Source organism: Paramisgurnus dabryanus, chromosome 23 (genome assembly GCF_030506205.2).
Source record: "Paramisgurnus dabryanus chromosome 23, PD_genome_1.1, whole genome shotgun sequence".
Lineage (NCBI taxonomy): Eukaryota > Metazoa > Chordata > Actinopteri > Cypriniformes > Cobitidae > Paramisgurnus > Paramisgurnus dabryanus.
In genome coordinates this window covers 1,918,203-1,935,971 of record NC_133359.1, presented here as the reverse complement: position 1 = coordinate 1,935,971, position 17,769 = coordinate 1,918,203, and the positions used below count along the sequence as shown (strand labels likewise).

General features: G+C 36.4%; 1 protein-coding gene and 1 long non-coding RNA gene across 4 annotated transcripts in view; one reads left to right on the top strand and one right to left on the bottom strand.

Annotated features, from left to right (window-relative positions):
• The window catches only part of wnt7bb (wingless-type MMTV integration site family, member 7Bb), a 46,472-nt gene extending 29,188 nt beyond the window's left edge, over positions 1-17,284 (top strand). Inside the window, exons 3-5 of one of the 2 annotated variants that reach the window (XM_065277354.1) lie at positions 2,908-3,179; positions 9,125-10,420; positions 15,922-17,284. In XM_065277354.1, coding sequence (XP_065133426.1) covers positions 2,908-3,179; positions 9,125-9,604 — 752 coding nt within the window. In that variant the 3' untranslated portion in view covers positions 9,605-10,420; positions 15,922-17,284. The remainder of the gene's footprint in view (positions 1-2,907; positions 3,180-9,124; positions 10,421-15,921) is intronic. The other variant, XM_065277355.2, reaches the window with a different exon arrangement.
• LOC135768180 (uncharacterized) lies at positions 12,075-15,898 on the bottom strand. 2 transcript variants are annotated; one of them, XR_010542092.2, is made up of 5 exons: positions 13,770-15,898; positions 13,123-13,182; positions 12,943-13,033; positions 12,766-12,845; positions 12,075-12,375 (listed from the first exon to the last, which is right to left on the bottom strand). It is a non-coding gene; the product is annotated as an uncharacterized lncRNA (long non-coding RNA). The 2 variants fall into 2 exon arrangements; XR_010542091.2 differs by lacking the exon at positions 13,770-15,898 and having other exon boundaries at positions 13,123-13,722.
• Positions 17,285-17,769: the final 485 nt, after the last annotated feature.

Genomic DNA, 17,769 nt, shown 5'->3' with positions numbered 1-17,769 from the left:
TAACACAGCGGATATTGGATTTTGCATAAAATGAAGAATTTACTTTTTAATACTGACCTGACACAATACTGATTTTGGCGGTAACTCATTTTTAATAAAATGGCGTTATTCGTGTTTTGGAATCAAACTCTTCATATCAAATCAGATATAGAAATGAGAGCTGTTTCCTGAACAGGTATTTTTCTTGTGCAGATTAAGGTTTTAAACACATATAGGGCCCTATTTTAACGAATCTGAAACGCAAGTGCGAAGCGCAACGCGCAAGTGAGTTTGTGGGCGGATCTTGGGCGCTGTTGCTATTTTCCCGGCGTGAGAAATAACTCTTGCGCCGGGCGCAAATCAATAAGGGGTTGGTCTGAAGTAGGTTCATTATTCATAGGTTTGTTTTGGGCGTAACGTCAAATAAACCAATCAGAACGCTAGCCAACCTTTTCCTTTAAACGCAAGGGCGCAAGTTCCATGGCGGGTTGCTATTATTATGACGGATTTACCAGGCGCACGCCAGGAGCGGTTCACAGCCGAGGAGACCGACGTCCTTGTACGGGGGAATCCCACGCTTGCCAGCATAAATCGGGCACGCCGTGTAACGGGAGGTGGATCTGCCTCAGGACTTGACGCCAGCAGAGGACATCGCGAATGATACATGCGTCACGGACAAAGTCAATTGCGCTGGGTGCAAGATAGAGCCCATAATAGAATTGTGGTCAGTTTAATTACTTGACAATTTTGAAGATTTCCAGTTTCCAAATTCGGCAAACATTTCCAATTTCAGCAGACATTTGTTGTATTGTAGAGGCAGGTTCAGAAAAACAGCAGCACAGGGCGCAAAACCAAGATGGCCGCCAAATGAACGGACTCATTTTGAAGAGATTTCACTTCGGCACTGTTTCTCTTTTGCTGTTATAAACAGCCGTCACACTTTTAGACTCAACAGCGGATAAAATCTTCATTATTCATTCAGAGTTTATGTGTATATGTCCTGGCAACATTTGACAAATATCAATAATCTTTAATAGAGTTTTGTCTTTCTGCTCATATACTGTAACCGTCTCTGATATCTCTGAGCTGGAGATATCAGCGTATGGAGTGATCTGTCTGTGGCGGTAGTGGAGAGGACAGACAGATCTTCTGTGTTTCTTGTGGTTGGTTTGTAAGGTGCACAGGCAGGAGAATTCAGCACGTTGGACAGCACCTTGGCTTTTCATTCACACAGAGAACTTAACATCTGTGTCCGCTGTTTAACAGCTGCAGTCATTTCAACAGAGGTGCACAGGAAAAACACTGATGAGAAACTCTTTGTACTGAAGCACAGTCGTATCTAAATAATGGTCTCTTTAGAAATACTTGTTGAATTCTTTCACATTTTCTTAAAGAGGACATTTAAGATGTCAAATAAATCTTTGGTGTCCCCATATAGTACATATGTGAAGTTTAAGCTAAAATATCATATACCATTTATTATAACATGTTAAAATTGACTCTTTGTACGTTTGAGCAAAAATGTTTGGGTGTGTCTTTATAAATGCAAATCAGTTGATCTCTGCACTAAATTGCAGTGCAGTGGTTGGATAGTGCAGATTAAGGGGTGGTATTATCCCCTTCTGACATCACAAGGGGAGCAAATATCAATCAGCTATTTTTTATGCTTGCAGATAATGATTTACCAAAACTAAGTTACTGGGTTGATCTTCATCACATTTTCCAGGTTGATAGAAGCACTGGGGACCAAATTATAGCACTTAAACATGGAAAAGTCTGATTTTCATGATATGTCCCCTTTAATTGCATCGTTTTAATTTCAAACCCAAAGAAATATGCTTGGGGACCAGTTTAACCAAATACAAAAATTATCTTATAATTTACCATCACAGATGTTTTTTACTTTCTTTCATCAGTTAAACACAAGTGAATAATTTAATATTAAATTATTAATTTTAATTAAAAGCACATACTGTACAGTACATCTATCATTCAAGTATCCAAAATGAATCCAGTGGGTTAATACATGCATGTGAAATTATAAGTTTGTGAGAGATATATGTATATTTTGATCTTATTTAAAGATTGATCCATCATGTATCCATGAAAACAATTCAGCGTGGTGTGGACACAAATACGCCATGTGTCTTGTTCATGGTTATATGCATTTTTCGTCATGATACACACAAGAACCAATGAGATTTGATGTTTTTTTACAGTCTATTATTAAAACTGTATGGATGACTACAGTCGTACAAAAGTCACAAATGTGGTCACCACCAATAATTGGACTGTTCATTTAATTTGTCTTTATGTTAAAGGTATTGCGGAGGATTTTCTTTTTCCGTGTGGATCATCAAGACTATTGGTCCTTCTAGTTGTCAATCAGGAGTTTTGCGCAATTGCATTTTTTTTAAAAGTGGAGAAGGCGGTTCTTTTCTAAAATTCGAGAAAATCCTCCGCTATACCTTTAATGTTTATATTTCCTAGAATATATTTATGTTTGTGGTTGCCAGAGGTTTTGGAGAAAACATTTTTGTATATTGTAACTCTTTTAGGTAAAACTCTTGAATTACCATACAAAAATTATTTACGTAAATGTTTTTTGGTATACAATAGTTTTTTGTTTTTAATTGTAGTAAAACCATGGTTAATTTTCGTAAGGGATGTTAAGGATAGTTGGCAGGTCATTGCTATTTCAAAGGTTAATTTCGGGTATGTTTTAGTGCGTTTTTATGTTGTTGCTAGGGTGTTCTGGATGGTTGCTAGGTGTTCAAAACCATCCAGCATCTGCTTATAATCTGGTCCCTAGATATGTCTGAAATTTGTAACCCCTAATGAGCAACAATAAAAGTGCTATGCATAAAGATGTGTTAGTTTAAGAGGTCCATTGAGTAGATATCACAGCCTGTTCTCTCTTCCCCCCAGGCAGCAGGGAGGCGGCATTCACCTACGCCATCACGGCCGCTGGTGTCGCTCACGCCGTCACCGCCGCATGCAGCCAGGGCAACATAAGCCACTGCGGGTGCGACCGGGAAAAACAGGGCTATTACAACCAGGAGGAGGGCTGGAAATGGGGAGGATGCTCGGCGGACATCAAGTACGGCCTCGAGTTCTCACGGAAGTTTGTGGATGCCCGTGAGATTAAAAAAAATGCCCGACGATTGATGAACCTTCATAACAACGAAGCCGGGCGAAAAGTAAGACATCAATTGTAATTTAATATTTTACTAATATTCACACTACTAAATGGTTGGGAAAATCCTCCACACATGGAGCCTCATTTAGGATCATTCTAGAGTAAATTAAGTGCGACAAATTATGTAATAATGGCCATACGAATGATTTACACAGAAATGTGTAGTGCTCATGTTTCATTAATGGGAGCTGAAGTCTTATGATTATTTTTTAGCTGTTAAATCATCAGAAAAGTCATCAAGAGCATAATTACTCAAAATGTTACCAACATTTGTCTTGGAAGTTTGAAGAAGCATTCGTTTTTTTGACGGCATAGTTGGCGAAATTCTGCAAAATATGCTACTTAATCTGTTTTGGGCACTTAAAGCCTTAAAACTTGAAAGCCAGAGGGGTTTTGTGGCCAACGTTTGCTTAAAGCAACAAATAATAAAATTGTCCTTAAAGTTCTCATCTATTCATTATGTTTTTCTCAAGAGCATTTTAACTCATCATCGTGCCAACATCGGCCTCGGTCGGCTTGCCGAAATGTTCGTGCGAGGTTTCTGTTTGACTGCACCGTCGTGGAGAAATTCTCCAGACGATGTTTCTTAATCTGTTTTAGACATTGGAAGCTTTCGAACTTTGAAGCTGGGAAGCGTTCTTGGCCAACGCTTACTTATAGAAACAAATAACAAAATCTTTGGAAAAGTTCATATCCATCATTTGGCTTTTCTCAAGAGTTGACATTTTACCAACATTGGTCATGGTAGTCATGCAGAAACAATCATGCAACAACTGCATGCTTGGGAATGTCCTCCAGACAATGTTTCTCTTTATCTGCTTTAGTAGCTTTAAAACTCTGAACCGTTCTTGGCCGACGTTTACTTATAGAAACAAATAACAAAATTGTCAGAAAAGTTCCTTTGCATTAATTCATGTTGAAAAGACAAATGCATTTAGACTTACTAAAACATTTTAGCGTTTGGCTTGATGCATCGTGCGGTGTGGCTCATCTTTACAGCTTAGGGAAGTCCTCCAAAACCATTTGCTTGCCTGTGGGTGGTAGTTTGTTTTTCCCGTGTAAAACAGGTGTATCAGGTGCTCGGGCGGTCGATAGATCTGCTCTCTTTTCAGTTCTCTCTCTCTCTCTCTCTTTCCAGCCAATTACCGCACGCTTTCATGGTTTCGTTGTGGCGTCGTTTTGATCGCGTTTCAAGCTTGGTTTGGCCGTGCGCCGCTCTGGCCATGTTTGTTTGTTTGATAGTTGTTAGTCATCCAAGAACACAAAACAACATGCATTGAAACAGCAGAACCGCATGCACTCCAGTGACAAATGGATCTAATTAATAACACAGGGCTTTATGGTTTGAGCTGGGAGAGCAAGGTTGAGCCGAGCCCGGGACCGAGCGCCGAGCCAGCGGTTGCCAGTTGGAAGCCGGCCAATCCCATCGCAAGCCGCTGCATGGAATCATCGAGTCTAAAGTCTGTAACAGGATATTATTGCGAGTCTTTCTGCAGCCCCTCGCTCCATTGATTCAGGCTTTTTTCTTCTCTTTTATAGAGGACTCACAATGGCAATAGTGGAGCCATAGCATCAGAATCCGTTTGGGGGGGTGGGGGGCAACATGTGACTCTAGATGGGGTAAGATGTAAGCTGCCACTCTGGAATTTCAATTGCTATCATACGCGTATGTGGTTGGAGCTGGCTCGGAAAGATCAGGGCCAAAACTGGTCCACATTAGCGCTGTGGATATAAGCGTATCCAGGCAAATGTAAACAGGGTTGCGAGCCTACGGGCGGCACATCGTTCATTTTGAAATGGTTTTCCCTGTGGGTGAAAACTTGCTTGATGTATGTTGAATCCTCTGCAGAACCAGCGTTAATGTATTAAGGCCAGGCGAAATTAATTTCAAGGCCGAACAGGCGTTAAGCCAATCTGTGTTTTACAAGGGAATCATTTGTTAATTGTTTAAGTAATGGCTGGAATTACTGCGAAATTAGAATGATGTTATTAAACTAATGATGCAATAAAAAAAAAAAAAATGTGTATTCCTAGTATACCATTGTATGTTTTCTATGAGAAATCGCAATGCATTCTGGGATTTCCATTTTAGGCTTAGAAAGAAGTGCAAGATTGCATTTTTAAAGATCTAAAGTCATATTAGTAGTGCACTTAAAACCTTGCTTACAAGGTTTTGGAACAGAGCTAACATCTACATTTTTAAAATCTCTGATCATGTTGCAATAATATATTTAGCATAATTCAATCAGTGACCAATTAGGAACCATTTCTTATATAAAATGGAAAGCTGGCAGTCTCCGTATGAGTCAAAGGGCCAGCAAGTACAGAGTGAGCAGTTAATAATAACTTTTAACTCTAAATGTTTCGTCCACTCGTTTTTAAACGCCTCGCCAAAAACAACTCCTCGGGTTTGTTTTGTTATTGCACAAGACTTGTCGAAACTGAGACTGTGAGTTGCCTCGCGTGGGTCAAGATGGTTTTGTTGGATCAATCAATTAGTTTGCACGTGTTTTCCAGGGGAATGATAATAGCTTCTGGTGCCGAGTCGTGCCAGAGAATGAGAAATATGAGACTGGAAAAATTGCTTTGCCAGAGAAACGAAACATTTTATGTAACATTTCAACTTTGATGGTCACCCATATTAAATATAAATCTGAAGAAAGAGAAACGCCTATATTTCTTCCGATACGTATGCAGATAAAAATACCTACATACTAAATTCTCCACTGAAGGCTCAATCTGCTAATCTTGGTTTATGTTTTGATGGTGTCACATCTGTGGGCACTGGAGTCCACTTCCACCCAGGTTTCATAATGGGAAAGATTGTCAAATGATGAGTTAAAGGGGACATTTCACAAGACTTTTTTAAGATGTCAAATAAATCTTTGGTGTCCCCAGAGTACATAAGAGTACATGAAGTTCTAGCTCAAAATATCATACAGATCATTTATTATAAGATGTTAAAATTGACACTTTGTAGTTATGAGCAAAAATGTGCCATTTTTGGGTGTGTCCTTCAAATTGCAAATGAGTTGATCTCTGCACTAAATGGCAGTGCCGTGGTTGGATGTTGCAGATTAAGGGGCGGTATTATCCCCTTCTGACATCACAAGGGGACCAAAATTTCAATGAGCTATTTCTTCACATCAGAGAATGGTTTACCAAAGCTAAGTTACTGGGTTGAGCAAACATTGTAAAAAATACTTAAACAGCCCGTATAAATGTACAAATTACTGGCCAGCATATGCAGAAGCATGCACCGGGGTTACGTCTGCTCGTAAACGCACACTAAACGGCTAAGGAAGGATAACACATTTTTTAATAAAATTGTTTGTTTTGTTTTCATTGTGCACAAAAGTGTTCTCGTCGCTTCATAAGACCTTTTTGGCGATGACTTTCATTCTTTTCTGGAGGAAATAATTGTGAAACAAACTGAAGTCAATGGGACAGACAGAAGCCTTCCCGTTTTTATCAGAAATATCTAAAAATGTGTTCTGAAGACAATTGTAAGGCCTTGGTGGTTTAGAACGACACAGGGATAAGTGATTTGTGATCAAATTGTAATTTTGGGGTGAACTAACCCTTTAATATACTGTAGTCTGTGATTAGTTTGTTGTGATGTACTGCTGTGTAGTCCCACCCACAAAGACATCTCATTGGTCTACAAAAGACCTGCAAAACATTAAGTAACTAAATAATCCACTTTGAACTGTAGCATCATGGTGTTGGTTATACAAGATTTCTATTTCTTTTTCCTGTTTACAGATGTGGTGTGTTGAGAGAATTATAGAGGAGTAGATATGTACCGGCTTTAGATCTGCCGTCTGAAACCTCTGGCAGTAATGATGTAGTACATTAGATCTTTGGTATGCCCACATATGGTTTTCCACTGGATGTACATTACATGTGTTCAGATCTATATAAAGACAGATTTCCCAAAGCCATTAACATGCGCGGGGGTTTTGTGCAGTGTTTTTGTAGTTTGCAAACACATTGACATGGTCAATGAAAATGTCAAATAATTGATGTTGTAGCTTAGATGAAGGCTGCGTTCAGAATAGTATACAAGCTAACAACTTTCAACAAATTTTTATTTTTTTATTTACTAAAGTTTCTTCTAAATGTACAAAAAATGAATGCAACCACACGTATGCAATAATCACCTAGGCCTACTCTATAATCAAATACTAGGCTATAATTATAATCTATATATTAATGTTGATATATAATATTTACATTATTATATTTTATATTATTATTATTATTTATACAGTAATAATATATTATACACTATTATACACTCACCTAAAGGATTAATAGGAAAACCTGTTCAATTTCTCATTAATGCAATGGTGTGGGGGATGTTTTCTTGGCACACTTTAGGCCCCTTAGTGCCAATTGGGCATCATTTAAATGCCACGTCCTACCTGAGCATTGTTTCTGACCATGTCCATCCCTTTATAACCACCATGTACCCATCCTCTGATAGCTACGTCCAGCAGGATAATGCACCATGTCACAAAGCTCGAATCATTTCAAATTGGTTTCTTAAACATGACAATGAGTTCACTGGACTAAAATGGCCCCCACAGTCACCAGATCTCAACCCAATAGAGCATCTTTGGGATGTGGTGGAACGGGAGCTTCGTGCCCTGGATGTGCATCCCACAAATCTCCATCAACTGCAAGATGCTATCCTATCAATATGGGCCAACATTTCTAAAGAATGCTTTCAGCACCTTGTTGAATCAATGCCACGTAGAATTAAAGCAGTTAGTGAAGGCAAAAGGGGGTCAAACACAGTATTAGCATGGTGTTCCTAATTATCCTTTAGGTGAGTGTATAGGCTATATTATTTTTTCGTAACAGCTTACAGCTTTGGGCGTGTATTATCGTGCATATTGGGCGTGCATTATTCAAAAACGCGTCATTAAGACGAAATAACATATATAATTCCCAGTGGACTATAGGTTGCGTTTATTTAGAAAATTATTTCACAAAATCCAAGCCGAATAACAGACATTTAATCTGGAAAGGCAAGTTATTCAAACAATAGCAGACAGAACAGCAGGCTGAATCGATGTCTGTACGTTAAAGTAATATTATCAGTTATTTAAATGATAAACCATAGCATACAGAACTTACCTGGAAGGTTGAATAGTCTAAATTAACCGAACAAGCCAACTAGCATGAAGTTCGCATACTCGTCATTCCACATCACTGAATCCACTGAATTACATAAATACAGAAGCAGCATATGTCGGACTCTCGCGGCTGTAGACGATATTGATGTCAAAATGAATTCATACTGACTTACAAGGCGCACCTGACTGTAAGACGCAGCACCAGCCAAGTTTTGAAAAAACAAACGCGGCTTATAGACCGAAAAATATGGTAATGCATATGCATTGAAGTCAGTTGCAAAAATAACCAAGTCCATGTCTTTTTAGTGCTAATTTTGTAGTAGTTCTGTAATGGCAAACGAGGTGTTTGCATTGTCACAGGTTTTTAGTAAATATGGCCCTAAATTCCACAAAGAAAATGCTGCAAGGGATTATAAAGACTTTTGCCTTCTGAAAAATGTCCTTTTTTATTTTATTGTCGTCTTTGCTTTCATGGGAGTTATTATTTTTTATGACTGAAAATTTACACAGATTGTGGACATTTTTGGATGGAGAAGAGCTGAAATTTGCTAGTAAATGTCTAGCATTGTAAAAACTAAATAACCCCTTTTTTATTACCGGAGAATAAAACGGCCATGACATTAGCTGAGTATTTATTGTTATTGTGATTTATTTGAGATGATGTATACACAAAAGTTTTAAGTCATGGTAAAAAGACAAGATGAGTATTATTAATATTATTATAATAAAGAAAATAATAGTACTTTATATACTGTATATTATTGGTCTGATTTTTAACCATCTACCATTTGGTCACATTCAGGTTCTTGAGGAACGAATGAAGTTGGAATGTAAGTGCCACGGCGTTTCGGGCTCCTGCACCACCAAAACATGTTGGACCACGTTACCGAAATTCCGTGAGATCGGCTACGTCCTGAAGGACAAGTACAATAAAGCGGTTCACGTGGAGGTCGTTCGAGCCACCCGACTGCGCCAGCCCACCTTTCTCAAGGTGAAGAAAACTAACGGTTATCAAAAGCCCTTGGAGACGGACTTGGTCTTCATAGAGCGATCGCCGAACTATTGCGAAGAGGACGCCAAAACTGGCAGCGTGGGGACGCAGGGTCGACTGTGCAATCGAACTTCGCCGCACACGGACGGTTGTGACCTCATGTGCTGTGGGCGGGGCTACAACACGCACCAGTACACCAAGGTGTGGCAGTGTAACTGTAAATTTCAATGGTGCTGTTTTGTGAAATGCAACACTTGTAGCGAGCGGACGGAGGTTTTTACCTGTAAATGAGTGGACGTTAGTCCACAACAAAAAGTTGGCGTTCAAGTCCACAAGGTCAGATGTGGAATTGGGTAGCTCCATGGGTTGTACCCAATGGAAAAAAATCCACAGAATGGAATCTGAACGGGAATTTCGATCTTATCAGCTCTTTGTGGCGTTGTTTTGCACAGCTGAATGTATATTTGCTTAAAAACAGAGTTAAATACTAAAGTCTATCAATAGATACAAGGCCAGCATGTATCCACACTGACTCGAGCTTAAGGACTGCAGGATACCAGCCGTGCCCTGGACCCCAGTGCATTCTGGGATTGTAGATTTTTTTCCATAAGAAGGTCATCAGAGATTTAATGGAGGTTGTTGGACATTGACAGAACTGTTTGGAAAAGCTAATAAAACCACAAGACATTGTTTCATCTCAACATGCTGCATTTAAAGGCAAAGAGGAACTCAAAATGTTGAGTTATATTTAAGGAGCTCTGTAAACCATGCAGACTGCAAATCAAGGATGTATAAAAATTGCCAACTGGAACCTGATAGAGTTTGTTAGTCATCCAGTCACACTGGAACTGTCTGTTCGAACACTGAAAATAAATTATTATATATTATATGTTATAGTCTCATAAGGAACCGAAGCGCTAACGGGTAGAAATGTCTTATTTTGTATTAAGTGTAAAAAAGGAAACATACGAAATGAAAAGAAAGACTTTGTAGAAACTTGTGACTGAAGATGTCTTTTAGAGGAGAAAAAGGCCCCAGATATTTTGACCCAAACCCAAAATGGTTTTATGGCTAATGATATGTTGACTTTCGAAACCACTGTCATTTGTTGGCACTGCATGAAAAGAGGTGTATCCGTACTAGGAAACTCCTGTAAACACCACTGATTTTCGGAGGTATCTACTAGTTCCACTGAGGGTAAACTTCTAATTCCACCAAGTTAGGAAACTCCCGTAATGATACCAATTCGGATGTATCTTGCTGAGGGTATATTCCTGTGGTATATGCAGCCATTTGTTGCCATGGCAAATAATCCCATTGAAGATTTTGTCAGGGGACATTTTCACACCTGCAGAGGTACTGGGATTTCACACCTTTGCACAATTCTAGTGTCCCCATTGGTGTTTAATCTCAACACTGATTGGTTGCTTTTAAAACCCCCTCTCAAAACTCTGACAACTATTGGGACACAACTTTGAAACTTTCCATTTGAGATTATACGATTGGTTACACTTTGTATTAAGCCCAACCCAAGCCCTCATAGCTTAGTGACTTGATTGGTTATTTGCCTGCTATGCAGATAGACTACAATCCCCCACCCACTATATATATATATATATATATATACACACACACACATATACACCCCAAAACCCTTAAAAAAATAAAAAACTTGAATTAAGTTTGAAATGTTTATTTAATAAAAAACTGAACAATTCACAATTGTCACAATCACAAAATAATATTATACACAAATATTAAAAGTTGCATACATAAACAATACTATTTAAACTCATAAATATACAGACAGAGAAAGCAATATTAGAGTAAAATAAAACAAAATAAAAGCAACAATGAAAACTACATTCAAAGCAGTACAATGTAATGTAGCAGTGGCGGCTCGTGACTGCTCATCTGAGGGGTGCAAATTCAAAATAAGTGTTCGGAGTGTCATGTGTGTTACTTGTGTTTTTAAAATGTGTTTGTTGCTTCATGTAAACCATGTGCATCACGTGTTTAGTCAAAACACGTGATGCACATACACGCAGAACACATATTTTGAAATTGGGAACCACACAAATGATGGCTATATACATGTTGTGACAAACTTTGCATCGAGTGCTCACAAAAAAAGAAGTCACCAGCTGCCACTGTAATGTAGTAAATATCTAAATAAAATGAACAACAACTATACTGATCTTGCTTTAAGAAATCAGTCCTACACTGCAAAAAATGACTCTCTTACATAGTATTTTTGTCTCGTTTTCAGTAGAAAAATTATTTAAATTAAAATGCTTTTTCTTGATGAACAAAATGACCTAAGAAAATAAGTCTAGTTTTATACAAAATAAATAAATGCACACAATTTAAGTGAATTTGTGTTTAAAACAAGCAAAAATATCTGCCAATGGTGTGAGAAAAAATCTTAAGTTTTCTTTTTTCTTAAAAACTTAATTCAAGCACAATTTTCTCACCCCATTGTTAGATATTTTTGCTTGTTTAGGCACAAATTTACTTAAATTGTATATTTTTGTCTAAAAACTAGACATTTTCTTAGGTAATTTTGCTCATCAAGAAAATACATCTTGATTTAAGAATTTTTAGTTTTTCTACTAAAAACAAGATAAAAATCCTAAGTTAGAAACTGATTTTTTGCAGTGTTGAACCAATTGCAGAGCTCTGTCTTGGAATTATTCAAGAATTTCTCACTGTAAAACCTAAAAGTTAACTTAACTCAAACCATTTAAGAAAACCGGTTGCATTAAACCATTTAAGTTTTAAAACACATAGATTTGAGTACTGTGAACTTAAACAAATTGAGTCACATGCAGTTATGCACTTATATTTAAGTTCACACTAACTAAATATAAGTGCATAATTGCACAAGACTTAAGTTCACAGTACTCAAATGTATGTTTTTTAAAACTTAATGGGTTAAGGCAACCGATTTCCTTAAATGGTTTGAGTTAAGTTAACTGTTAGGTTTTACATTGTAAAGCATATACTTGTCAGCAAAGGTAACGTTGATGCACCCTCATCTGGACAGACATCTCTTTGGAGCCCTTTGGAAATATAAAAGTACATATAAGTATTTGGCATAATACTAATACACATATACTTATACACATACACACACACGACAAATCAAATGACATAGAATTAAAGTTGTACATTTTAGAAAGTTTACATTAAACCAGTGGTTCTTAACGTAATTCCTGGAGGCCCACTGCCCTGCATGTTTTGTATATCTCTTTTATCTGACAGACGTAGTTCAGTTCATGGAGATCCCTTCTAATGAGCTGATGATTTGAATCAGGTGTGTTAAATAAGGGAGACATACAAAATGTGCAGAGCAGTGGGCCTCCAGGAATAACGTTAAGAACCACTGCATTAAACTGTACAAAGATACAACAATATATGATCAAATAACTTCATAATATACATCTTCTTACTTCATTTTCTGTGTTGATGTCCTCAGAGTCTCTGTGTTGTTCTGCAGCTTCATTACAGTAGGCTACTTCAATATAGTTGTCTATCAAACACAGAATAAAAAATAGAATCACATACATCATAACACATCTATTTACGATTTAACCTCTTTAATTTAATAATTTAATTATTCAACTTACATCATTTTGGCCAGATTGCAGTGACATCAATTTCTTCAGTGTCTGGATCAGTCTGATGTTTTAGCTTTCACTGTTACTTCATTATATTTCTCTGGCAAGCACAGAATTAAAAATCAAAATCACATACATCTGTTTACTATCTAACATGTTTGATTTTAAAAATTGAATGAATAAACATACATCATCTTTACCCAGAAACCTCTTCATCGTCCACAAAGTTGACCACAGTGTACATGACCTCTGTAAACACAAACATGAATAGACTTCATATTTAAAAAGATGAAGAACAGCAAACATATAACGTTTAAATATATTATGACTCCAAGCTTCTTTACAATTAGCATCTAGGTTCTCTTAAAGTGAAGCTGGCTTTGTTACAAATCAATATAAAGCTATTAAAACAGTCTTGAAAAATAAGCAGCATCTACCAGAACTGAATGAGCTTTTAAAACAACAAAAGATCGTCAGTACCATTTAAAATAGCAGAGAGACACTTGCTAGCTGCTAACATTTCAAACACACGAGTTACTGTTGATTTGTTTGTTTTAAGCAAAGAACGTCTCATCTTGGCTTCTTTAAAGTTTTGTTTTTAAAAATTTAAACATCGAATTGATTCTTTTAACAGCCCGGTTTGAATGTTACTTCGCGTATTTCTAACCTCATGTTTACCGCTGTGTACCACGTATAACCTTAATGTTTTACTGTTTGTGCTTTAAATTCAAACAGTTCTAGTATAAAGACAAAAACGAATCATAGTAAATAACATAATATAAACAAATAGGCAACCGATCAGCGCGATGCATACAAATGAATTAAATCAAACTTACCTTACTGTTAATGAGCAAACAAACAAATAAGAGACGGAGTAGTCCAGGCAGTAACGGTTCGCGATTTTGAATTTTTCCGTCAAGCCCATAGGTTGAGCAGTCGCACCTGAAGGGTGGGGGCAGTCAGATGAGTGGGTGCAGGTGCATTCTGGGAAATGTAGTCCTTTTCTTTAATATACTTTTTTATAATCCGCATTTTCACACTATGCATTGTTCTTTATACTTGATTATTAATAAAAAAATAAAAAATATTTTTATAAAGTTTATTACGTTTACAAAACATGTTTAGTTGACAAACATGTTAACAGTTATTTTGAATGATGCTCAGATTTTCTTAAATATAAAATCTTTGTGAATCAGCACCTTCTTGATGAAATACAAAACTCTTTAAACATGCCTTAGGAATTATCTCTGGGTTTAGTGGATTAAATGCTCATCATTGGAAACATTGAACGTATACCTAAATGAATTCTTACTTAAATATAAGTAAATATAAACTAATGCTGAGTTAAGACATGTAACTTACTGAACTTACTTAACTACAACATGAACTCAAATTAATTTATTGTAAATGACTGCATTAACTAACAATGAAAAACATGTCATGTTGTAGTTAATGATGACTCTTCAATAGTTTATGATTAGAATATGCTGTAACTCAGCATTAGTTCATGTTAAAGTAAAAATACATGTATGTCTTTTTTCACTGTGATATATGGACCCTTATTATATTATAAAGTCCCCATCTCTTTTGTTTAAATTGATTGATTGAAGACAAACATTATAATATGTGGTCTGACTTTGTGCAAGCATGCATTATCATATGCTAAAAGTTACCTCCTCAGATAGACTAGAACATTGATTGGTGCCCAAACATTTTCCTTACAAGAGCCAAACCTGACTGAGGGCCGTGGGCCAAAAGTAAATGTTGTTGTGTTATATTAAAATTAAAGTTGCCCTGATAACCCCTAATTTATAATTTTATAATATTTTAAAAATAAATAAGCAAACATTACTTTATTTATGCATAACTAATGCAGTTTTATTTTCCAAGGCTTTTTGTAGAAAAAATAAATCGTTTTGCCAATCAATTTTAAATATCCTTTTCTCTGTGTGCCACTGCCGCAACCTCTTCATTTTTAGCCTATAGTACCCGAGTTCATTAAGTTTCGTGATGCATTTTATACACCTTCAAGTATGCATGAAAAAAATTAAAGGTCTTTTGTGGTCCAACTTTGGGCACCTCTGGACTAGAAGTACAGTAGCTGACAGGTATCTGCAGATATGTTTACCCGAGTTTGTCAGTCTGTTTCACCCAACATGTTTTGCATCCACATGTGAAAGTCTTTTAGATTATGGACCTGTCTATTGATATTTTTGTTTCTATTTTAAAAGATTTAATGAAATGTTAGGGTAGATTTATAATAACAATAGAAACAGTGAACTTCAAATCATGAGACATCAGCAAAAATAAGCAGTTTTACATTTCACTGACTAATTTATCAACATCCTAGCTAGCAAAAATGTGTTACATGATGTCATTTGAACGGCTTCTTTTAAACGATGTATGCAGCATTGAGACATACGTGCACAATATTCTGACCTAGGGCAGTTGGAGACATGTTTTCTTAAGTGTTGTAAATATACATTCTGAAATAACATTTGTTGCATTTCTCTTGAGTCAGAGACATAATTTTCACACATTAAAATGGTAATTGTGTCCATTGAATTTTAGTTATTTTGAATGATGCTTAGTTTCTTAAATAGACTAATTAAATTATATTAATAATAAACGTATTTAGAAAACACAGTTTTGTACCACAATACTGTATGTGCTGTAGCATGAGACATGGTTAACCCCCCACCCCACTCAGCTCTGAAAACAAAGAAGACACCTCTACCTGTGGGTCATTAACATATAAAAAGCCCTTCACACCTCACACCCACCCCTCCTCACAACCAGCTGTAAGGATTCCTGGAAACTTCCACCAGTTCCATATATACATCCACAAACGTAAGGTTTCTGGATGTTTCACGAGTTAACTTTGGTGTATTACCTTTCCAAGCACTCTGCCTCAAAAATCTGGCAAACCTAAAGTTTAGCAGGGATTTCCCATTCCGTATTTGTCCGTATACAGCTCTTTTCATGCAGTGTGGTCAGCTGATACGTTGCTTCACCTTTGCTGTAATCTAGCCGAAGGATCGCAACAGAGATACGGAAAACTTTTCTTTTTCCAACTAGTTAAACAAACCTTGTCAACTCAAAGATTCTTCCTCAGTTTATTAAATGTGGGATGAGTATATTTTTGGATATGTTGCACTGATATTTTTCTATTCAGATACGATGCAATTAAATCAAAATAAATATCATTTGAGATGTTATTGCGGCAGAACTCTTGGTATCGTGGTTTCATGTTTTTCATCTGTGCACAATCACTGAAAGAAAAAACTGTTTGTCATCGCCTCTAAAATTACTTTAAAGAGTTATTGTTATGAAATTCCCTCCACTTCACCCGTCTGTCCAATAATTTCATGGAAAAAATTCCAGCGTTACATTTTTACTTGCTGCATATCCAGTTTCAGTGTTTTGACCAAACATCGGAGGAAAAGTTTTTTTTACAATTTCAGCATGAATCCCAACATTAAAAATTGAAAAATTTAATCTGGAACAACGGGCGAATACAGTTCTGTATTCCGAAATTCCTGATTCCCAGAAAAACCATTTCATTAAAAACACATAACCATTTTAAACGACAGTCTGAATTTCTACAGCTGAGAAAATGAAATCCATTGGTGGCTTTATGCTGCGTTTCCTACACACGACTTTCCACTTCCATTTCTTTAAAGTCTATTTGGGAATCTTGCCTAAAACGAGGCAGTAATATTCACTGCAGAGCTCCTAAAGGCCGGAAATTGTCCCCTGTTCCAAACTTTCAGTCACTCTTAATCTTAATTGGGCATGAGAAGACATACATCATTAGATATTGTACTTACATCAATCCAACAGCCTGTGGATGTGGCTTTTCCTTACGTTATTGGAGAATCAAACACATGTTTATAATATCTTGTGGTTTGTTTCCTTGATTATGGCATGTGTACAGTTATCTGTGGAATTAAAGGGAAAAAGAAAAGACAGTTTTAAGTTGACTCAACTGCAATAGACATTCAGATTTCTTTCAGCGCTTATCTTTGTATCTATTTTAATCGGTTTATTCTGTTACCCTGCAATTTTAAGAGATCTGCAAATTTGTATTATATTTTATTTTATAGCATGTTCTTTTATTGCTCAGGAGTTCAAAGTATGACAATTTGCCGCATTTGCTGGTTGCGTATGCGCCTACAGGAGAATGTAGTATGAGATGCATTGCATTTTGTCGCAATACGCATGCGTCGAACGACTGCGTACGTTCGTAAAAAAACAGACTATACCCCAGGCCACAATGAATGTGGATAAAGTAGCATAGCTCATTTGGTATTGAGAGAATTACATGAAAAGTATTTGTTATAGAAATTGAGACTTTAAGACAACATTTTAACGAATCAATTATTATTAAACAATTATTAAACATTTTTCAAAGTAATTTCTCAGCAAAAATTCACACAAATATTTCTTTCAGCTGTTTTACATGGTCAAATGTCAAATGAAACTAAACAAATATAAAAAAAATAAATCAATGATTCATTTAAATAAAATGATTTTATAGCATACTATTGGCTTCTCAGAAGATATCGAGTCTGTGAAATCTCAAAAGTGACAAAAGTCTCATGATTTAATAATGAAAGTTTCGCACTGATTTTACTCAATATTAAAGATATCAAGGCTATATTTTCACAGAATTATCTAAATATAATTAAAACAAGATAATAAAGAAAGCAGATATGCAGTCAAATACATTTTTATTTGGATTATAATCTACAAATATGAGCAATTCCAGCGTTGAGTCAAAATTTAAAGGCAAAATTTTCAGAGAATTCATTTTTTACCAATTTCTTAAACCAT